Below are 23,819 nucleotides of genomic sequence, written 5' to 3'. Positions count from 1 at the left end.
CTCCCACGTAAATAAACGTATGGCCTATAAATTATGACGCAATGTTGCTGGATGTCATTATGATGCGTCAATTATGATGCATCATCAGTGCCTGCTGTGACCTTTGCACTTAGCTGTCAATATCCTAGATATAGTAAGATATACTGTATAATAAGTCATGCTATAACCACCATACATGCACAATAACCTTAGACAAATGGTGGTATTGTCATTAGGTGATATGTTAAACTTAATACATTGACCATGTATAATCCACTGTAGCTTTTCAAAAGGTGTTTGAATGAGTCAATTACAAAATAATTGTTGACAAAGCGTTTTTATTTTTTTCACCTGACACACTGAAATTAATTACATTTTTTAAAAACATTGTTAACTGAGGAAAAAGGGACATCTCAATAAAACTCGGTGATGGCGTACAAACTGAGTAAAATTTTTTTACAGAGACATTTAAAAACAGAACTACTATAAGCAAAAACCTTTGGACCTAAAAAGGCTTTATAAATTGTATCAGCAACACACCAAGCTTGATGTTTCTTGCTGTCCCGTTATTGTCTATTAAAGGCCAATATGAGCATTTCACAACGTTTTCATTTCTGTTTATTACCACTTTCAGTAATAAAATGTAATGTACAAAACTACGGTAAAGAGATAGAATCCCCAGCTACCATGTACCCAGAAATGAAGTCCTTGAATGGTCACAATAGTGTGCATGGATTTTGCACACCTCAAGATATTGTAAACCATTTATAACATGCACAAATACATGTACACTAGAAAAAAAGGTGCTATCTAGAACCAATAAGGGTTCTTTGGCTGTCCCCATAGGAGAACCCTTTGAATAACCCTTTTTGGTTCCAGGTAGAACCCTTTTGTTTCCAGGTAGAACCCTTTTGGGTTCCATGTAGAACCCTTTCCACAGAGGGTTCTACATGGAACCCAAAAGAGTTCTACCTGAAACCAAAAAGGGTTCTCCTATGGGGACAGCAGAAGAACCCTTTTGGAGGCTTTTTTTCCAAAGGGTGTCCTGTCATTAGTGTCTGCAACAGTGAAGAGTAAAATAGAACCATCCAATACTTTATAGGAGCTTATTAATCAAAATAGTGTTCACAATAGTTTAGAAATCTTAAGATTACAATCCAACTTCCTATACCATTCTTACTTGACACTGTTTACATGGCAACATATGACAATCATGTTGCCAGTTAGCTCTAAATTATGTGGACATAATCTAATCAAAGCCTGTGTGAGGCTAAACTGGTAAAAGAGATGTAAACACTCCACTGAACTCACAGCAAGAGGTGAGATGGTGTGACTCGTTTACTATAGTTTGTATCAACTATATTTACTTGTGGAGCTGGTTTAAACCAACCCTTATGTCATCAGACAGAAACAGTACGAAGCGGCGTGTTAATGAGATAACAAAAGCTAAACAGCTGACTGTCTGGCAATCGCTCAGGATTGTCCTGAAAAGTAAATTTCTCCTCCACTCCCTCTCCCCTCCCCTACTTTGTACATAAAACAAGGTTAGTGTTGATGTCTAAATGCAAAATATAATAATTGAAATACAAAGGAGTACAAGAAGAAAGCGGGTCCCTCCCAATTCCGGTGCTGGAGAAAGAGGTTGGGCACTATTCAAGCAAACCTGCTAACCGCTTTTCCAGGATAAGTCGAAAACAGTATTGTTCTTGTGCTGCAAGAATGCACGTTTGGAATCATGAAGTCAACACAACAATGTTTATTGTGTGAAAGAAAAAGAAACTGCTTAACGGATTAAAATGTCCTTTCTAGTGTGGGAATCATTATGTTGTCAACTTGTACCGGAAAGTGGTAACTGTATTCCATTGAATAGGTCCTTTTTTTGTCTGCTAAATGTTGCCTATTTGAGGGTTACAATTCTCTGATTGAATTATATATATTCTTTCATGAACTGATAACGTAAGACAAGCCACCAATGCTTTAAATGAAACCAAAAGCAAAACGTATTATTACATGATACATTTTTACATGATCATTTTCAGCGGGTAATGTGGCTATGATAGTTTGGGCCTGTAGTCTAGACAGAACAAATTGAACAACGCCACCCAGTTCCTTTATCTCTAATGATGTACAGTAGCCCTCCAGGACCAGGCTTCAAACAGACACTTGGGGAGAGGACTCCACCAAACCATGGTAAGCCTAGCCCTTGGGTGCATCTCAATAATCTACAGTGGCCTACTTTCCTCATCTCCTCTCCTTCAACTGTGTGACATGAAAATAACTGGACTGGTGGAGGTCAAGTTCCCAGCAGGCATCCAGTCCACCTTATCTTCGTCCACCTATCCAATCGTTTTGCTTTCACGTCAGTGCAGATGGAGGAGAGGAGACGAGGGGAGAGGAAAGGAAACCATTTGAAGACTATTGAGATGCGTTCCTTAGTTGAAGCACTCCACATAGTTGGCAGGGAGCATGCCTGATTTGCCAGTCCTCTGCACGGTGCCGTACATCCAGCCCTCGTCGATAGGCTGAGCATTGACGATGGCGTCACCGTCGCGGAAAGACACCTCGTCGTGGTCCTGTGCTGCGTAGTCGTAGAGCGCCCGGTACACTCTCTGAACGGGAGGAATGGCAACAATGTTAATCGTGTGTGTTTATGTCTACAACATTAATTATACAACATAAATATCAGGGCACACAAGTAGCTGATTGTGTGAATTCACAAAAACAATTTGCAAACAAATATGAGTGACATATTTTGGATAGTTTCCTAATTGAATTGGCCATGGCATACAAATAAGATCCTGTATGAATTCACAAAACCTACAAGAATAGACTGCTTGCATTGGAACTCACCATGGTGACAGATGGGGGGGACTGCACAGACCTCACAGAGGACATGCTGGTCTGGTGCATATAGCCGTACCCCGGCTGCTGTGGCTGGGCACTCTGATGGTACGCCCCAGGTAGCACAGGAGCTGGTAGTCAAAGACAGACAGGAAGACACAAAGACATTGATGACAAAAGTTTGAGACCTTTCATTTAGTGCTCAAAACTGTTTTTGAGCAGGAATACCATCTCCTTTGAGTCTCACTGTGCATACTAGGTGGCTGTTAGAACATTACATCACAATGGAATCAGAATGGAACCATGCCATCCCCAGTTGACCTGGACATGAATCAAAAAGTCACTGACTGTTAGGTATTTCTGTGGGTAGAGAAGAGAACTGTGAGAGTGTTAGGGTTTAAACACCACAACCATCTCCAAAACCCTTGGAGTCTTTCAAATATTGGGTTAGGGACTTCTGTATACAACCTATTAGTGTACTGTTGGTCAGGTTGTAGAGAAAAGGGGGAGAGGGAGGCACTCTGTTGGTCAAGTTGTAGAGAGATGGGGGAGAGGGAGGCACTCTGTTGGTCAGGTTGTAGAGAGATGGGGAGAGGGAGGCACTCTGTTGGTCAGACACGTGCTGGGAGAGGAGTAAGGTAAGAGGGGGGATCAGGGCTCACACTGATAGTCATGGATGAAATAATTAAAATATGAATAAATGATGTATTCTCCTTCCACCCTGTGTGTGCACACATGCTTGTTATTGGTGTGTTGAGTCCAAGCATCTGTATGACCTCAAATAATTTGGCCCTGTTTTGTTGTGGACCCCGAAAACAAATCCCATTTAATAATAATAATTTGGTGGGTGCTTATATACACTGCTCAAAAAAATAAAAGGGAACACTTAAACAACACAATGTAACTCCAAGTCAATCACACTTCTGTGAAATCAAACTGTCCACTTAGGAAGCAACACTGATTGACAATACATTTCACATGCTGTTGTGCAAATGGAATAGACAACAGGTGGAAATTATAGGCAATTAGCAAGACACCCCCAATAAAGGAGTGGTTCTGCAGGTGGTGACCACAGACCACTTCTCAGTTCCTATGCTTCCTGGCTGATGTTTTGGTCACTTTTGAATGCTGGCGGTGCTTTCACTCTAGTGTTAGCATGAGACGGAGTCTACAACCCACACAAGTGGCTCAGGTAGTGCAGCTCATCCTGGATGGCACATCAATGCGAGCTGTGGCAAGAAGGTTTGCTGTGTCTGTCAGCGTAGTGTCCAGAGCATGGAGGCGCTACCAGGAGACAGGCCAGTACATCAGGAGACGTGGAGGAGGCCGTAGGAGGGCAACAACCCAGCAGCAGGACCGCTACCTCCGCCTTTGTGCAAGGAGGAGCAGGAGGAGCACTGCCAGAGCCCTGCAAAATGACCTCCAGCAGGCCACAAATGTGCATGTGTCTGCTCAAACGGTCAGAAACAGACTCCATGAGGGTGGTATGAGGGCCCGACGTCCACAGGTGGGGGTTGTGCTTACAGCCCAACACCGTGCAGGACGTTTGGCATTTGCCAGAGAACACCAAGATTGGCAAATTCGCCACTGGCGCCCTGTGCTCTTCACAGATGAAAGCAGGTTCACACTGAGCACGTGACAGATGTGACAGAGTCTGGAGACGCCATGGAGAACGTTCTGCTGCCTGCAACATCCTCCAGCATGACCGGTTTGGCGGTGGGTCAGTCATGGTGTGGGGTGGCATTTCTTTGGGGGGCCGCACAGCCCTCCATGTGCTCGCCAGAGGTAGCCTGACTGCCATTAGGTACCGAGATGAGATCCTCAGACCCCTTGTGAGACCATATGCTGGTGCGGTTGGCCCTGGGTTCCTCCTAATGCAAGACAATGCTAGACCTCATGTGGCTGGAGTGTGTCAGCAGTTCCTGCAAGAGGAAGGCATTGATGCTATGGACTGGCCCGCCCGTTCCCCAGACCTGAATCCAATTGAGCACATCTGGGACATCATGTCTCGCTCCATCCACCAACACCACGTTGCACCACAGACTGTCCAGGAGTTGGCGGATTCTTTAGTCCAGGTCTGGGAGGAGATCCCTCAGGAGACCATCTGCCATCTCATCAGGAGCATGCCCAGGCGTTGTAGGGAGGTCATACAGGCACGTGGAGGCCACACACACTACTGAGCCTCATTTTGACTTGTTTTAAGGACATTACATCAAAGTTGGATCAGCCTGTAGTGTGGTTTTCCACTTTCATTTTGAGTGTGACTCCAAATCCAGACCTCCATGGGTTGATACATTTCATTTCCATTGATAATTTTTGTGTGATTTTGTTGTCAGCACATTCAACTATGTAAAGAAAAAAGTATTTAATAAGATTATTTCATTCATTCAGATCTAGGATGTGTTATTTTAGTGTTCCCTTTATTTTTTTGAGCAGTGCAGTATTTGTCCTATTTGGAAATGTGTTTTTTGCATGTCCCAACTTCCCCGAGACACCCTCAGAGAGTGGGGTCACGGCCAGACATTATCAACCGCGACCTTGGACCAATTAGGGTTAAGTGCCTTGCTCCAGGGCACAGCGACAGATTTTTCACCTTGTCGACTCAGGGATTCAAACGAGCGACCTTTCGGTTATTGGCCCAACTCTAACTAAGTTAACTGACTGGGCCTGCGAGAGCACCGACTGCTGCCGGGCGCCGCCACAAGAGGGCGTAGAGACAGTAGGATAAATAAAACAGTCAGGAAAATGACAGAGAGAGGCAATGGAAAGAACACAGAGAACATGAGGAGGATGAAATGCAACTGAAGGTAGAAGAGATAAGTAGAGTACAGGTCAAGTAGGGTAATAAAGGTCAAGTAGGAGGGCGATATACAGTAGTCTATATAAGGTGTGTGGAGAGATGAAAACATCTCATTTACGTCATTTAGCAGACGCTCTTATCCAGAGCGACTTACAGTTAGTGCATATATTATTCTTTTTTATTTTCATACTGGCCCCCCGTGGGAATCGAACCCACAACCCTGGCGTTGCAAACGCCATGCTCTACCAACTGAGCTACATCCCTGCCGGCCATTCCCTCCCCTACCCTGGACGACGCTGGGCCAATTGTGCGCCGCCCCATTGGGCCACTCGGGAGGTATTCCACCCTCTCATAGGGTTTGTAGCACCAGACAGTCTGTGAAGACTTTTAGACTGAAATGTTATCCTCCACAGGGTCAAAGTCAAAGATGGAACCTGGGTCTGTCCACCGCACCTTAAGGCCTTTGACAGGGGAAAGGTCAGGGAGAGGTCATTTAGAGAGAAAAGACTGGAAATTGATAACAGAAATACACAGTTGAAGTCATGTAGATTAGATATGGAAAACACATACAGTTTCGTGCCAGGTGAGTAGAGTCCAACTTGGAACTTCCATCTGCAGAGTGAGAAACCTGTCACAATAGATATTTTCAGTTTCCACAAATGTAACGTGTACACATCTGGGCTTGTATCAGTGGGGGCTGCTGAGGGGAGGACGGCTCATAATAATGACTGGAACGGAGCAAATGGAATGGCATCAAACACATGTTACCCATGTATTTGATACCATTCCACCTATTCCGCTCCAGCCATTACCACGAGCCCATCCTCCCCAATTAAGTTACCACCAACCTCCTGTGGCTTGTATCCTTGTAGTGACTGACACTAAACAACCCACAATTGCTAGACACTAGACAGCAATTTCATAGAAAAACTGTAACTTTGTTTAAAGGACATCACAAATTCTTCAAAGATGAGATGAATGAAGAATCAACTCCCCTTACTTTAAGTTCAAATCCTTTTTGAGGACGGGTGGTGCCCGCCATTTTGTGTGCCACTCACCTACGATGATGCCTCCAGGTCTCCTGTCCAACTCCACCACCTGTGGGTGCACTCCCTTGTAGGCTGCCTCACTCATCATTAGGTTGTTCCGGTGGTGCATTCTCTCCATGCTTTGGTCCTCCATCACTGGGGAGCAGCCTCGGCCCCTCGTCCGCTCAAAGTCCTCGTGGTACTTCACCTGTCAAAGCAAATATGGGTGGCACACTTTCAGCGTCGCGATAACAACTCAGAGTTTTGTGTGGCAGCTTAATGAGAGGAACATTATTGATGTACATTTACACATTTGTGAAATTGTGTCACACCAGGCAAAACGTCTGTCAAGTGTACACACGTGGATGCATGCATACAAAAGCACACATACCGACACACACGTGCACGCAGACGTACACACACACACATACAACCTGTGTGCATTTTGGTCAGAGAGCAAAGGGTGTATTTTGGTCAGTATGCAAAAAAACTCTGCACAAGAAACCATGTAAAAATCACTTTATTAGTAAAACACGCGCGTGCACTCACAGACACGCTCACAAACATACATTCATTATGGCTCCCTCATAGAAGGAAACAGCCATGCTTTTAACGCTTTAGCTCTGAGGGTTAAAGGTGCAGCAGTCCCACACGCGGTGCGCTTCGGTCATGTTAGATGTCATTCTGGGACTCCCTGTTCGGGCGTGTCCAACTCGCTGCAGGACCGCCCCTTCACCTCCTTCATCCCGCCCTGGTACTTCACCTGCAACGCACAAAAGTAGGTCGGGGTGCATCTCAATTATCTAAAGTAGCACAAAAGTAGGTCGGGGTGCATCTCAATTATCTAAAGTAGCACAAAAGTAATTGGTGGTCATACTGCTTAGCACACTCCCACCTAGGCCATTTCCACTACATAGTGCACTACTTTTGGTCAGAGCCCACATATACTGTAGGTTGCCATTTCAGATGCATCCTATGTGACTTGCCGAGCTGGTTCTGACGGACTCTCTCCAACTCTGGGGTGACTCCCACACTGGTCCCACACTGGTGGCCTGGAGCTGCTTTTTATACTTCACACAACGTTAAAACAACATTCACAAGTCAGAGTTTATCTGTCTCTACAACCAGAAAAACAGTTTGCAACCAGAAAACAGTTTGCAACCTGAGTGGCGCAGTGGTCTAAGGCACTGCATCGCAGTGCTAACTGTGCCACTAGAGATCCTGGTTCGAATCCAGGCTCTGTCGCAGCCGGCCGCGACCGGGAGACTCATGGGCGGCGCACAATTGGCCCAGGGTAGGGGAGGGAATGGCCGGCAGGGATATAGCTCAGTTGATAGAGCATGGCGTTTGCAACGCCAGGGTTGTGGGTTCGATTCCCACGGGGGGCCAGTATAAAAAAATATGTATTCACTAACTGTAAGTCGCTCTGGATAAGAGCGTCTGCTAAATGACTAAAATGTAATGTCAATGTAAAATTACATCATTATGACGTCCCATGACAAATTTTGCTTGCTGAGCATCATTAGTGATTGGCATCTGGGTGAAAATAGTGTCCCGGTTCAGTCACCATGGCGCCAGAGGTCCTGCCTGGGCTGCCAGGCAGGGCCCCCGTGTTCTTTCAGTCTGCTCTACTCCCTCAATGGGGGATTGTTCAGCAGGATCCACTAATGGCTGTAATGACTTAGACTGGACCAGGGCCAGTGTGAAAGGCTGCCTGTGTCAGGCAGGACAGGACAGAGTTTCAGACCAAATTAGTGTACAGAAATCATTGTGGGCTTGGAGCGAATTCAGATGTCGGATTGTCTAAGTAACAACCCAAGATTTGACTGAATGATTGTTCAGTGTGTCTGCGGTTTGTGATGTTTAGTTTGCACCAATGAAGCTGTAGAAAATCCAAACAAAACCCAGATGAAAAGGGACAGGCAGACACAACAAAGATGCCTGTTTTTCAAAACAAGCCCTTCCTGTGAGGTCAAAGGTCAGACAAGGTTTAACCTCTCACCAAGCTGATGTTCTCCTGGTTTCTGCGGACCCTCTCCATGTCAACGGTTTCCATGACTTTCCGTTCCCTCTTTATTTCACCTGGACATGGAACAGAGCCGTCACACACACTTACAGCGGCGCTGTTTACATGCTCACCGTACAAATGCTACCATCACTCTCATCCTCATCATCTTGATGATAATTGAAGACCTTGTTACAATAAGAAAGTGAAGTGCATAATAGATCTAGCCACAGTGTTTTTCTGCTAGAGGCTGAACAATACCCTCACAGCAACATACTGTAGTTCATACGGCCCAACGACTACATGTCCTGTACATGGTTGTGTAGAACAAAGGATGACATCTTACATCACTGATTTCCTTTGTGTTCTCCCTGGCGAGGACGATTTCCGGAGTGTCGGTGACAGAAGACATCAGGCTTTTCTGCAGCTTTGAGTCCCAAGCGTACCGACACTGGAGGTTTAGAGCAAAAGGGTAACTGTGTTGACAGATAATACTGCGTAAAAGTGTGTGTGTGTGTGTGTACTCTGTCCCTCACTGAGCTGATGTTCCTCTGGTTATTCTTCACTCTCTCCATCTCAGGGGTGTTGAACCCATACGAATCCTTCAGCTTCTCCGCCTCATCCTTGTACTTCTTCTGCATAAAGTTGAGAGATTGACACACCATTCAAGCACCTATCCCATTCTTGTGGTGTAAAATAAAAGTGCTACTCGTGGTGGGATGCAGTACTGAGAGTTACCCCTACCTGGCTGTAGACATCTTTCAGGTAGGCGGCGTACAGTATTTCTGGTGTGTCTCGGTCACCGTTCCATACAAGTTCTCCCTCAGCTGGGCTGTCTGCTTGTAGGAGGCCTGGAACAGTCAAACACAGACTAACACGTACACTCAGAGACTCAGGGCAGCTTGGCAACAACAGGACATCAAAAGCATCATGACAGAAACACTCTTTTTTGTTCCCTGTTGCAAAACGTTTTGCTACTGTGTGCCCTAATGAACTTGACCAAGGTCTCAAATGAAGGACTTGTTTTAGAGTGACAGAAAATAGACAGGCATGTTATAGTCTCTAAAATGAATGTTTAATGAGGCCGTTTCATAAGAGAGAGATGCAGACAAGCGAAGCTTGGGTCCATCTATAAGTGATGAGGGAGGGCCATACGTTGTCTGTGAGTGTTGCTGTTGTGTAATGGAGCCCTGAGGCTGGACGGGTCCTGACAGTCCATCTGCTGCCTGTTATTTTGCCTGATTATAATGATTCTGGGCTGATTAGTATTAGTGTAAAACAGAGCAGGTGTTCTCAGATTATAATTTTTTCTCACAAAGCAGATGTGCTACTTTAGTGCTGTGTCACATTTAAAGTACTGAGAACTTAAAATATGACAAATGTGTCTGGTTCCATTTCAGCTTCTACCCCTTTTGTGTCTCCTGTCTACATTTAGTAAAGGCTTTGAATAGTAAGCAATATGATGATGGCTCTACCTAGACTCTAGTAAGACTAAGTGGAGCTTCCACTATACTGCTTTTACCTGTGCAGTCCTTACCGATCTGTGCAGAACGTAGTTATAGGGGCGAGGGAGAGAAATGGAGTTGGGCCTAACTAGCAGTATCAGGTGAAACCTGCCTGGCTGGTTAACTAGCGGTATGGGTTGGGCCCTACCTGGCTGGTTAACTAGCGGTATGGGTTGGGCCCTACCTGGCTGGTTAACTAGCGGTATGGGTTGGGCCCTACCTGGCTGGTTAACTAGCGGTATGGGTTGGGCCCTACCTGGCTGGTTAACTAGCGGTATGGGTTGGAGCCTACCTGGCTGGTTAACTAGCGGTATGGGTTGGGCCCTACCTGGCTGGTTAACTAGCGGTATGGGTTGGAGCCTACCTGGCTGGTTAACTAGCGGTATGGGTTGGGCCCTACCTGGCTGGTTAACTAGCGGTATGGGTTGGGCCCTACCTGGCTGGTTTACAAGCGGTATGGGTTGGGGCCTACCTGGCTGGTTAACTAGCGGTATGGGTTGGGCCCTACCTGGCTGGTTAACTAGCGGTATGGGTTGGGGCCTACCTGGCTGGTTAACTAGCGGTATGGGTTAGGCCCTACCTGGCTGGTTAACTAGCGGTATGGGTTGTGCCCTACCTGGCTGGTTAACTAGCGGTATGGGTTAGGGCCTACCTGGCTGGTTAACTAGCGGTATGGGTTGGGTCCTTCCTGGCTGGTTAACTAGCGGTATGGGTTGGGTCCTTCCTGGCTGGTTAACTAGCGGTATGGGTTGGGGCCTACCTGGCTGGTTAACTAGCGGTATGGGTTGAGGCCTACCTGGCTGGTTAACTAGCGGTATGGGTTGGGTCCTTCCTGGCTGGTTAACTAGCGGTATGGGTTGGGTCCTTCCTGGCTGGTTAACTAGCGGTATGGGTTGGGTCCTACCTGGCTGGTTAACTAGCGGTATGGGTTGGGGCCTACCTGGCTGGTTAACTAGCGGTATGGGTTGGGGCCTACCTGGCTGGTTAACTAGCGGTATGGGTTGGGTCCTTCCTGGCTGGTTAACTAGCGGTATGGGTTGGGTCCTTCCTGGCTGGTTAACTAGCGGTATATAATAAATAATATGCCATTTAGCAGACGCTTTTATCCAAAGCGACTTACAGTCATGCGTGCATACATTTTTGTGTATGGGTGGTCCCGGGGATCGAACCCACTACCTTGGCGTTACAAGCGCCGTGCTCTACCAGCTGAGCTACAGAGGACCACAAAATCTCATGAAGGTATGGGTTGGGTCCTTCCTGGCTGGTTAACTCAGTGGCCTTCTTGGTCCTCTGCATCTCCAGTACATCACCACTGATGTCCATGCCTATTCTCCAGGTACTCTTTCTAGAGGGACAGATTCAACAATGCTTAATTCTCACATAATGCAATGATGGTGTGATATTGTGCATCACAAATGTTTGTGTGTGTGTGTATGTAAATTCCAAGGGATCAAAAAACTGACCTTGTTGTGAAAGACTATAGAAGGAGTCTACCTCATTGAGGATGTGGCATTTTTAGTCCGTATGAGGCCTGGTGTGTCCTCCAATCACAGACCTGAGAGCCCCCTCCCCTCCCCTTCACCTCCAGTCCTTCACTCCTGTACTCCATCTGTAGGCAGCAACCTGTCACGCCCTGACCTTGGAGATCCCTTTTATTCTCTAGTGGGTTAGGTCAGGGTGTGATTTGGGGTGTCTATTCTAGGATGTGTAGTTCTATGTTGGCCGGGTGTGGTTCCCAATCAGAGGCAGCTGTCGATCGTTGTCTCTGATTGGGGATCATACTTAGGCAGCCATTTTCCTAGTTTGTGGGATCTTGTTTCTGGTTAGTAGCTGTGTAGCCTGCAGAACTTTACGTTCGTTTGTATTTTGTTGTTTGGTCTGTATTCAGTTAATAAATAAAAATGTTTGCCTACCACGCTGCACCTTGGTCCGAGCCGTCAATCAACGAGCGTGACACAACCATAGAAATATCATTACTAGAATGGACATTCCCAATCAAGTCTGTTTTTATTTCCTAAATGAATGGATGTGTAGATGGTGTATATCAGAAGATGGCAACATGGACTTAAGACCAAATTTGATGTATAGAAACATTTGAAACACTTTGATTTTGAGGTGAACTATCCCTTTAAAATCTCATGAAGGGCTATGTTGGCACTATGTGTGCCCCTAGGGCTACTTTAGCACAGAACTCACGTTGCTGGCGTGGCGGGCAGTCAGGTACCCAGGGGTCAGGTCGATGTCCACTAAGGCCTTGCCCCGGACGTGGTCATCATACTCCTTCCTGTACGCTCTCTGAGGTCAGTGGGAAGAAAGAGGCACGCCATCACCCTTCTGTCATTACCATTACCAAACACAGACATACAAGCACAGATGCACGCACACGCGCACACACACGCGCACGCACACGCAGGCACACACACACAGATTTCAGCATGTTGCATCTTTACTGTAAAGTGACATCAACAAGGTAACCCTGACCTCTAACGCTAACCCCTGCCTACCTAACATGGGGTTTGAAATTGCCATGGCACTGTGAAGTAGCATAGGCACAGAGCTCTGTAAACACTGGGCATATTGTTACGTTTTAGTGTTTTTTTTGCTTTGTATTTTCTGAGCCTCCTTGTACACTGTAAGACACTGTGTCCACAAACTCCATCTGGGACTTACCTTTGTCCCTCTCATCATACTCCTTGTATTTCACCTGTGGGGAAAGCACAGCCATTAAACCACAACCCAGACAGAAACATTGACAATAGACAACATGTGAGTTATCATTTACTCTATAATATATGCACCTTACAGTACAATGAGTGCATACATTTTTATGTCTATATGTGATCTCTGCAGGAGGTGAACCCACAACCTTGCTGCTAGCGCCACGCTTATACCAACCGAGCCATATAGGATTGTTATCTTTTTAAAAACATCCAGTGTTTTTTTAGAGGGTACTGGAGATCAAAGAAAGCACTGCTCCCATGTGGTTTATTGAGATGTTTTGACCATAAACTCCATGGGGGCATAAATCACAGTGTGTGGAATCTCTTACTATACCGACCTGGCTGTGCAGTACCGCATTCTCCTTGTGGAGGCGCTGTTCTGCTGTGTCCTGTGCTATACGATAGTGTCCATTAGACCGCTCGTACTTCTTGTTGTACTTTACCTGAATAGACAGAGAACACAGGTGTGTGTTAGAGCAGGGCTGGAGCAAAAGCATGCACAGTGCATACCCAGTGGCTCTCTAGGAGGGTTGGCCACGCAAGTAGTAATCTGAAACAGAGAAGAGGTAAACATTCCGTTGCTCTGCAGCTTGGTGGCATGTAGTGCGTACCTCCAGGTGCAGTAGGTTGGGCAGGTCCATGGATCCCTCAATCACCTGGTTCTGATTGGTCTTATACTTAACCTACAAAGAACAAACAACCCCAGATAGAAACCTCTGAGAAATTAGTGTTGTCCTTCACATTTGGGGGTTGCAAGGCAAGGAGGAGGAAGCAAGGTGAGGATTCTATGAGACAAACAATACGGCATTCGCCTCACTCATCCCACAGTGGTACAACAAGTTTGGGGTCGACTCCCGTTTCAATTCAAGTCAATAAAAAATGGCCCATTGTTGTCACTGGGGATGTTTTCAACTCAATAAGTTCAATGTCAATCCACCTCCTGAATTGACTGAACTAAAATGTGGAATAATAATAATAATAATATGCCATTTAGCAGACGCTTTTATCCAAAGCGACTTACAGTCATGCGTGCATACATTTTTTGTGTGTGGGTGGTCCCGGGGATCGAACCCACTACCTTGGCGTTACAAGCGCCGTGCTCTACCAGTTGAGCTACAGAGGAATCGTCCCCAACCCTGGTGAATACACAGGTGATTTGTTCTCAAGTCCTAAGACGTCTGACGTGCTTCTCATCCAAAAGGGCCCCGCTCCCACTATTTTTAGTTTACACCAAACCCTCAATTTGCCTTTAAAAGGTTCCCATGGTAACTGCTAATGCAGCAGCCTGAATTTTAGCTAAGTGCACGTTGAGAGAAATAAAACAGAGGAAGCTCAATGGAACAAACCCATGAGACAGGAGAGGACCTGAGAGGGGTGTAGCATTTACAGGTTGTTTTGTAGGGACATTGTAGGAGGGTGCACTGTAATACCCCACTTCTGAGCCAAGCTGAGCTGTACTGCGCTGGCCATGGCCACTTTCAGTAGCCAAAAAGTTGTTGAACGTTGCAGATAGAAAGGTCACAAATAGAGATTATGTGAATCCTTATTCTACATGATTGATCTACATAGCATACTTCTATCTGAACGTTGCGTCCTGTGTCCTGCTGAACGCGCCCCCTAGGTTACGCATCCACCATAATGGGGAACTGTGGGGAACTTAGAAAGGACTGTGGGGAAAAAATATGAGCCAGCACAGTACAGTTGGGGTCTGTGCGATAGTGTGAAAATGGTATAAGTGCACGTGACTGGGGTATGTGTGGGGAGAGACAGGTCACGTTGGGGTATGTGTGGGGAGAGACAGGTCACGTTGGTGTATGTGTGGGGAGAGACAGGTCACGTTGGGGTATGTGTGGGGAGGGACAGGTCACGTTGGGGTATGTGTGGGGAGGGACAGGTCACGTTGGGGTATGTGTGGGGAGGGACAGGGCACGTTGGAGACCCACCTGGCTGGTGAGGGGAGGGGGGGGCAGCCTGTGTGTGTTTGAAGAACACATAGTCGCTAGGGTTGTACTGGGGCTTCTGACCTTTAAACTCCCTCTCAAACTTTTCCTTGTACTGCAGCTGATATGTGTTATGAGTGTGTGTGTGTGTGTGTTTGTGTGTGTGTGTGTGTGAGAGAGAGAGAGAGAGAGAGGGAGAGAGACAGACAGACAGACAGACAGACAGACAGACAGACAGACAGACAGACAGACAGACAGACAGACAGACAGACAGAGAGAGAGAAAGAGAGAGAGAGAGAGAGAGAGAGAGAGAGAGAGAGAGAGAGAGAGAGAGAGAGAGAGAGAGAGAGAGAGAGAGAGAGACATAGAGAGAGATATGTGAGTATGCACAGGATCAGCAGAAATGATGAGATAGACACCCACATCAGGTAATCAATGTCAAGCCCATTCCTTCCTCCCCTGCCTCTCCTTTCCCCTCAGCAAACCCTCCCCCCCCACCCACCCCACCTCCCTCTTCAGCTCTCTGTCCAGCAGTCATGACAAAGCAGTGCTGTGGTGCTGAACCAGGGGACTCAGCAGTTCTGTGGTGCTGAACCAGCAGGTCTGTGGTGCTGAACCAGGGGACTCAGCAGGTCTGTGGTGCTGAACCAGGGGACTCAGCAGGTCTGTAGTGCTGAACCAGGGGACTCAGCAGTTCGGTGGTGCTGAACCAGTGGACTCAGCAGGTCTGTGGTGCTGAACCAGGGGACTTAGCAGGTCTGTGGTGCTGAACCAGGGGACTCAGCAGGTCTGTGGTGCGGAACCAGGGGACTCAGCAGGTCTGGGACCAGGCCAGGCATGAATGTCCTTTCATTAAACAGTGGCAGGAGGACAGAACACTAATGACTGCATGGCTCTGTCCCCCCCAAAAATAGTATCCTTCCCTTGTCTCCTTTCCTCATCTCCTTTTCATTAACAGTGGCAGAAGGGGCATGTCAGAACAGTATCGAGATGCATGGTTTTGTCCCAATACTCGTAAATCATCTCCTTCCATTGTCTCCTTTCCTCATCTAATTTCCTTCATGGTTGGAGACAAGCTAATGTAGATTTAATGCTTCGTTTTACTCCCATAGGCCACCTGTGAACCAGAGAAACAAAGGTGAACAAAGGCACGCAGGCACACACATGCATGTACGCACTCACAGAGATCAACAACAGACAACACAATAAAAACATTTCCCCACTATATGAAAAGGCTAACTTCGCTATATTCTCTGCTACATACTGTTATGTACATGGGCTTCCCTCTAAATGATGCAGATTGTGTGTGTGTGTGTGTGTGTGTGTGAGAGAGAGGGAGAAAGAGCACAGCTGGGGACTGGGGTTGTTTTTGTGGTGGTGTTGAATGTTTTATGAATGTTACTACCCACCCACACCCTCACCTACACAGCACCAGCAAAGTTGTCTGTCCCACTGTAAATGAACTACCACTTTGAAGGATTAATGAAGCCTTCATAAACCCTTTATAAGGCCTATATAGGTGCTTCAGAAATTATTCACAAGCAAATATCTTATGCTATATAAAGGGTGGGGAAAAAGTTGTCGAAACATAACATGTAAGGACCTTTTATCACCTCTTATGTAGTGTGACTTTGCTTAGAAATGATTTGTGAACATCTACGCAGTGCTGATGAAGACTTCTAAATCCTTAATGAGTTGTAGTTCATTTAGAGTGTGACCCACTTGTCTAGGCTTGGGACTACAGTGAGGTAAACCAACACCATGTCCAACACCTTTAAAAAAAAAAGTATTGTATTGTTTTTTCTGTAGATGCACTTTAGATCAAGTTTGATTTGAACCTCTGGTAAGGTCTCCATGGTTGTGTAACTGGACCTTCTCCGCGTTGTACTTCTCCTTGTACAGATTCTGGAGAGTACGACAGGACAGAGAGAAGAGAGAGAAAATAAAACAATTTCATATTCAACGTGCTGACTACATGAGGCCCTGGAACTGATTCACCAACCATTTCATATTCAACGTGTTGACTACACGAGGCCCTGGAACTGATTCACCAACCATTTCATATTCAACGTGTTGACCACACGAGGCCCTGGAACTGATTCACCAACCATTTCATATTCAACGTGTTGACTACACGAGGCCCTGGAACTGATTCACCAACCATTTCATATTCAACGTGTTGACTACACGAGGCCCTGGAACTGATTCACCAACCATTTCATATTCAACGTGTTGACTACACGAGGCCCTGGAACTGATTCACCAACCATTTCATATTCAACGTGTTGACTACACAAGGCCCTGGAACTGATTCACCAACCATTTCATATTCAACGTGTTGACTACACGAGGCCCTGGAACTGATTCACCAACCATTTCATATTCAACGTGTTGACTACACGAGGCCCTGGAACTGATTCACCAACCATTTCATATTCAACGTGTTGACTACACGAGGCCCTGGAACTGATTCACCAACCATTTCATATTCAACGTGTTGACTACACGAGGCCCTGGAACTGATTCACCAACCATTTCATATTCAACGTGTTGACTACACAAGGCCCTGGAACTGATTCACCAACCATTTCATATTCAACGTGTTGACTACACGAGGCCCTGGAACTGATTCACCAACCATTTCATATTCAACGTGTTGACCACACGAGGCCCTGGAACTGATTCACCAACCATTTCATATTCAACGTGTTGACTACACGAGGCCCTGGAACTGATTCACCAACCATTTCATATTCAACGTGTTGACTACACGAGGCCCTGGAACTGATTCACCAACCATTTCATATTCAACGTGTTGACTACACGAGGCCCTGGAACTGATTCACCAACCATTTCATATTCAACGTGTTGACTACACGAGGCCCTGGAACTGATTCACCAACCATTTCATATTCAACGTGTTGACCACACGAGGCCCTGGAACTGATTCACCAACCATTTCATATTCAACGTGTTGACTACACGAGGCCCTGGAACTGATTCACCAACCATTTCATATTCAACGTGTTGACTACACGAGGCCCTGGAACTGATTCACCAACCATTTCATATTCAACGTGTTGACTACACGAGGCCCTGGAACTGATTCACCAACCATTTCATATTCAACGTGTTGACTACACGAGGCCCTGGAACTGATTCACCAACCATTTCATATTCAACGTGTTGACTACACGAGGTCCTGGAACTGATTCACCAACCATTTCATATTCAACGTGTTGACTACACGAGGCCCTGGAACTGATTCACCAACCATTTCATATTCAACGTGTTGACTACACGAGGCCCTGGAACTGATTCACCAACCATTTCATATTCAACGCGTTGACTACACGAGGCCCTGGAACTGATTCACCAACCATTTCATATTCAACGTGTTGACTACATGAGGCCCTGGAACTGATTCACCAACCATTTCATATTCAACATGTTGACTACACGAGGCCCTGGAACTGATTCACCAACCAGAGAAGCCTCTTTGGCGTGCTGGGTATCCATAGTCTGTGGTATGGTGGCGTAGAGAGCACAGGAGGTTGGTGGCACCTTAATTGGGGAGGACAGGCTCGTGGTAATGACTGGAGTGGAGTCAGTGGAATGGTATCAAATACATCAAACAGATGGTTTCCAGGTGTTTGATGCCATTCCATTTTCTCCGTTCGGGCCATTATTATGAGCCGTCTTCCACTCAGCAGCCTCCACTGGTAGAGAGAGTTTTGCTTCTTTACTGCCTCCTTATACTTTTTCTAAAACACAAAGTTAAGTTTGTTTTGTTTCTAAGGTCTGCTGCTACATCGTGACGTTCTCCCTGAAAATATCCCATTGAAATCTTGAAAAAGTCGGTTACATTTTACGTAGACCATCCGTCATGAGCTACATAACATTGTCATAAGCATGACATAATAGATGTGAAAACTGACCTTACACATTACACAATACATTAGTTTGCTGAGCCAATTAGCTGGTATAAAAATTGTTTGTGCGTAGCCTTGGCCTCTGCTAGTTGAGAATAAACGCTTGTGGAAAGAGTATTTTTCCCGTCTTCTTTATACTTGTTCTGGTGGACATAAGAAAAGCCATAACACTTGTACCTTTAGGTGATGTAAGCAAATGATGACATGGATTGCATTGGTGCAAATAAGCCTAGTAGACAGAATCACAATAAGATGATTTGAAGAGTTCAAGCTCGCTACCTCACTTTGAAGCTCTGTAAGCTCTTGGGCAAACTTCTATTTCTATTGTGTCAGGAAGTTAAGAATACAAGGAGGTTGACATTTTATTTTTACGTCCCTCTTTATACTTTTCTGAAAACAGAGCAAAATAAAACTAGTTTGTCCAAAAATGTTAAGCAGTACTGAATGTTGTAAAGTCAAATTATCCACCAAAATAAGCCCTGGTAGCATATAAAGTATATGAAAACAGATCCCATGAATCCTGACTGTGTGTGTGTGTGTGTGTGTGTGTGTGTGTGTGTGTGTGTGTGTGTGTGTGTGTGTGACTCACCTCGCTCTGTAACTGTTAGGACTCTTTGGTGTGCTGGGTCTGCAACGTCTATGGAAGCTTTGAGTAGAGAGAAGTGGAGAACTGCTGCTTGCCTGCCTCCTTGTACTTGGCCTGCCGCCCACACACACAGACCCACACACACAGACAAAACTATCAGTAGAGTTGAAAATGCAATGGAAATCCATTTAACTTGTATTTTTTTATTCGGTACATGGGAATTGAACTGCAAAAGTAATTTTTATGTGCACCACGTCATCACGAACAGCCTTTTAGCCGCAATAAGTCAGTTTGCTGGAAATACATCATATTGTTTTATGCAGATTTTAGAATATTCACATGAAAATCTGTCACCAATTGGTTGGAAACCTAGCTGTTGACATCAATGCATGACTATAGAAATAAGTGGAAGTTAGGGTTTGCGCCTAAGCGCTTATTTCATTAGCAGTGCTACTGACGAAACAGAGATGTCCTATAAGTGTGATGAGGCCGGGGTGGTCAGTGTTCGCGCTGTAGGTCTACTGTCCTGTACCTGGTAGACCGCTTGGCATGTCGGCTCTCCAGTCTCTCGCATCACAGAGTAGAAAGACTTTGCCTTCTTCTTCCCTGCCTTCTTGTACTTAGTCTGAAAGATAATTATTGAAGCCAATGCAGGGATTCAAACCAACGCAGATAAATGACATAAACTACGATTGACTTCACTCCGCATCAGAGGTGTAAACATCGTAACAGCGTAAAATCTGTAAACTGCTTGTCTCGCGAACATTGTCATTAAAGTAAGAACATCTATGTGAACTTTGGGTGAACTATAACCCAAAACAGAAAAGAATACCTGCAGCTCTTTTTACCTGACTTTGCAGTTCAGACACATTTTTGACAAATTGGGTTTCCATTGTATCTGCTAGAATGGATGCTTTGGGAGATACTTCTCTTCCTTCTCTTTTTGCACTTGAGCTAGAAGGGTAGAAGAAAAGACAATGAATCGTAATGGGTTTTGACATTAACTTAATGTTATACTACCACAAATGACACCATGAAGTCATGTCTAGCGTGTATGGGGATAACTGTCATATATTCATAAAGATTTTATAAGTAGACATATAAAACTTGCAATGTTTCTATTAGCATTAATATTCATGTCCCTGAGGAAAATTCGTGCTCACTTCGCTCTGCGTCTCTGTGAGCGCTCGAGCTCGAGCTCTGTCTGTCCGTCTCCATTGTCTCAGGGAGTTGAGTGTAAGCCGAACCAGAATACTTTGAATACTTTCTCACTTTTGTACTTGAACTGGAAAGCAAAGAAATGGATGTGAGTTGAGGTATGTGTCACGTTGTATAAGGATTTGAAGACAGGCGCATGAATACGTAATAGGGGTTTTATTTTCTCCACCCAACACAAGGTGCGTCATGAACAAATCAAATGTTATTTGTCACATGCGCCGAATACAACAGGTGTAGACCTTACAGTGAAATGCTTACTTACAAGCCCTTAACCAACAATGCAGTTTTAAGAAAGAATACCAAAAAAATCACACAAAAAATTAAATTAAATAACACGAAATAAAAGTAACAAATAATTAAAGTGCAGCAGTAAAAATAACAATAGCGAGGCTATATACAGGGGGTACCCGTACGGAGTCAATGTGCGGGGCACCGGTTAGTCGAGGTAATTGAGGTAATATGTACATGTAGGTAGAGTTATTAAAGTGACTATGCGTATATAATAAACAGAGAGTAGCAGCAGCGTAAAAGGGAAGGGGTAGCCATTTGATTAGATGTTCAGGAGTCGTCTGGCTTGGGGGTAGAAGCTGTTTAGAAGCCTCTTGGACCTAGACTTGGGGCTCTGGTACCGCTTGCCGTGCAGTAGCAGAGAGAACAGTCTATGAGTAGGGTGGCTGGAGTCTTTGACCATTTTTAGGACCTTCCTCTGACACCGCCTGGTATAGAGATCCTGAATGGCAGAAAGCTTGGCCCCAGTGATGTACTGGGCCGTACACACTACCCTCTGTAGTGCCTTGCGGTCGGAGGCCGAGCAGTTGCCATACCAGGCAGTGATGCAACCAGTCAGGATGCTCTCTATGGTGCAGCTGTAGAACCTTTTGAGGATCTGAGGACCCATGCCAAATCTTTTCAGGTTTTGTCGTGCCCTCTTCACGACTGTCTTGGTGTGCTTGGACCATGTTAGTTTGTTGGTGATGTGGACAACAAGGAACTTGAAGCTCTCAACCTGCTCCACTACCGCCCCGTCGATGAGAATGGGGGCGTGCTCGGTCCTCTTCTTTTTCCTGTATTCCACAATCATCTCCTTTGTCTTGATCACATTGAGGGAGAGGTTGTTGTCCTGGCACCACACAGCCAGGTCTCTGACCTCCTCCCTATAGGCTGTCTCGTCGTTGTCGGTGATCAGGCCTACCACTGTTGTGTCATCGGCAAACTTAATGATGGTGTTGGAGTCGTGCCTGGCCATGCAGTCATGAGTGAACAGGGAGTACAGGAGGGGACTGAGCACGCACCCCTGAGGGGCCCCCGTGTTGAGGATCAGCGTGGCGGATGTGTTGTTACCTACCCTTACCACCTGGCGGTGGCCCGTCAGGAAGTCCAGGATCCAGTTGCAGAGGGAGGTGTTTAGTCCCAGGGTCCTTAGCTTAGTGATGAGCTTTGAGGGCACTATGGTGTTGAACACTGAGCTGTAGTCAATGAATAGCATTCTCACATAGGTGTTCCTTTTGTCCAGGTGTGAAAGGGCAGTGTAGAGTGCAATAGAGATTGCATAATCTGTGGATCTGTTGGGGCGGTATGCAAATTGGAGTGGGTCTAGGGTTTCTGGGATAATAGTGTTGATGTGAGCCATGACCAGCCTTTCAAAGCACTTCATGGCTACAGATGTGAGTGCTACGGGTCGGTAGTCATTTAGGCAGGTAACTTGGCCCCTTAGGAACATTCACTGTCTTCTTGGTAAGCAACTCCAGTGTAGATTTGGCCTTGTGTTTTAGGTTAGTGTCCTGCTGAAAGGTGAATTCCTCTCCCAGTGTCTGGTGTATAGCAGACTGAAGCAGGTTTTCCTCTAGGTTTTTGCATTGCTTAGCTCCATCCCGTTTCTTTTTATCCTGAAAACTCCCCAGTCTTTGTCGATGACGAGCATACCCATAACATGATGCAGCCACCACCATGCTTGAAAATAAGGAGGCAGTTACTCAGTGATGTGTTGTGTTGGATTTGCATTTAGGCCAAAAAGTGTATTCCTTTGCTGTGTTTTCTTGCAGTATAACTTTAGTGCCTTGTTGCATACTGTCACGTTACCGATGTGGATGTGGTGGAGGAGTCAGGCGCAGGACACTGAGGTAAAGTCCAACAGTATATTTAATAGTCCAAAGAAACTGGAAAACCTCTGACCTCAAAAACACAAAGAGGCGAGGGAGAATTACGAACACGCGTAAACACTAAACACAAAACAAACAGGGAGCAAAGACGTAGCTCCGACACTGTGGCAGTAAAAATAACAACACACAATAATACTAACACAAAACAAGGAACTTATAGGGCACGCAATCAACACACAAATGGACACAGGTGATACAGACAGACAAAAGCAATCGACTGACGAAACATAGAGCGGTGGCAGCTAGTACTCCGGGGACGGCGCTCGCCGAAGCCTGCCCGAACCAGGAGGAGGAGCAGTCTCGGCCGAAACCGTGACAGTACCCCCCCCTTGACGCGCGGCTCCAGCCGTGCGCCGACCCCGGCCTCGGGGACGGCCAGGAGGACGCGGACCCGGGCGCGTGGGATGCCCATGGTGAAACTCAGTCAGGAGGGATGGATCGAGTATGTCCCTCCTGGGCACCCAGCACCGTTCCTCCGGACCGTACCCCTCCCACTCCACGAGATACTGGAGACCACTCATCCGGCGGTGGTCCGGACCCGGTACGCCGGGGCCCCCTCGATGTCCAAAGGGGGCGGAGGGGTCTCTCCTATCTCATCTTCTTGGAGTGGGCCAGCTACCACCGGCCTGAGAAGAGACACATGGAACGAGGGGTTAATATTTTTATACTCTATAGGCAGTTGTAACCTGTAACACACCTCGTTCAATCTTCTCAGGACTTTGAAGGGCCCCACAAACCGCCGACCCAGCTTCCGGCAGGGCAGGCGGAGGGGCAGGTTTCGAGTCGAGAGCCAGACTCGATCTCCCGGTGCGTACACCGGTCCCTCACTGCGGTGGCGGTCGGCGCTCGCCTTTTGTTGACGGATGGCACGCTGCAGATGGACATGGGCAGCGTCCCACGTCTCCTCCGAGCGCCGAATCCACTCGTCCACCGCAGGAGCCTCGATCTGGCTCTCGTGCCATGGTGCCAGGACCGGCTGATACCCTAAAACACACTGGAAAGGTGTTAAATTGGTGGAGGAGTGGCGGAGAGAGTTCTGGGCCATCTCTGCCCAGGGGATGAACCTAGACCACTCCTCCGGCCGGTCCCGGCAATAGGACCTCAAA

The 23,819-nt window shown here is 46.4% G+C and overlaps 1 protein-coding gene across 1 annotated transcript in view; it reads right to left on the bottom strand.

The window, feature by feature from the left end:
• Positions 1–305: 305 nt before the first annotated feature.
• The window catches only part of LOC311109402 (LIM zinc-binding domain-containing Nebulette-like), a 113,165-nt gene continuing 89,651 nt past the window's right edge, over positions 306–23,819 (bottom strand). The window contains exons 5-7 of the mRNA XM_084152264.1: positions 6,679–6,856; positions 2,830–2,951; positions 306–2,588 (exon numbers count right to left, since the gene is read on the bottom strand). Of these exons, the coding sequence (XP_084008390.1) occupies positions 2,412–2,588; positions 2,830–2,951; positions 6,679–6,856 (477 nt within the window). The 3' untranslated portion in view covers positions 306–2,411. The remainder of the gene's footprint in view (positions 2,589–2,829; positions 2,952–6,678; positions 6,857–23,819) is intronic.

Source organism: Coregonus lavaretus (genome assembly GCF_964263955.1).
Source record: "Coregonus lavaretus genome assembly, chromosome: 34".
Lineage (NCBI taxonomy): Eukaryota > Metazoa > Chordata > Actinopteri > Salmoniformes > Salmonidae > Coregonus > Coregonus lavaretus.
The sequence above is the reverse complement of the archived record's forward strand: the minus strand, read 5'-3'. Positions and strand labels throughout refer to the sequence as shown.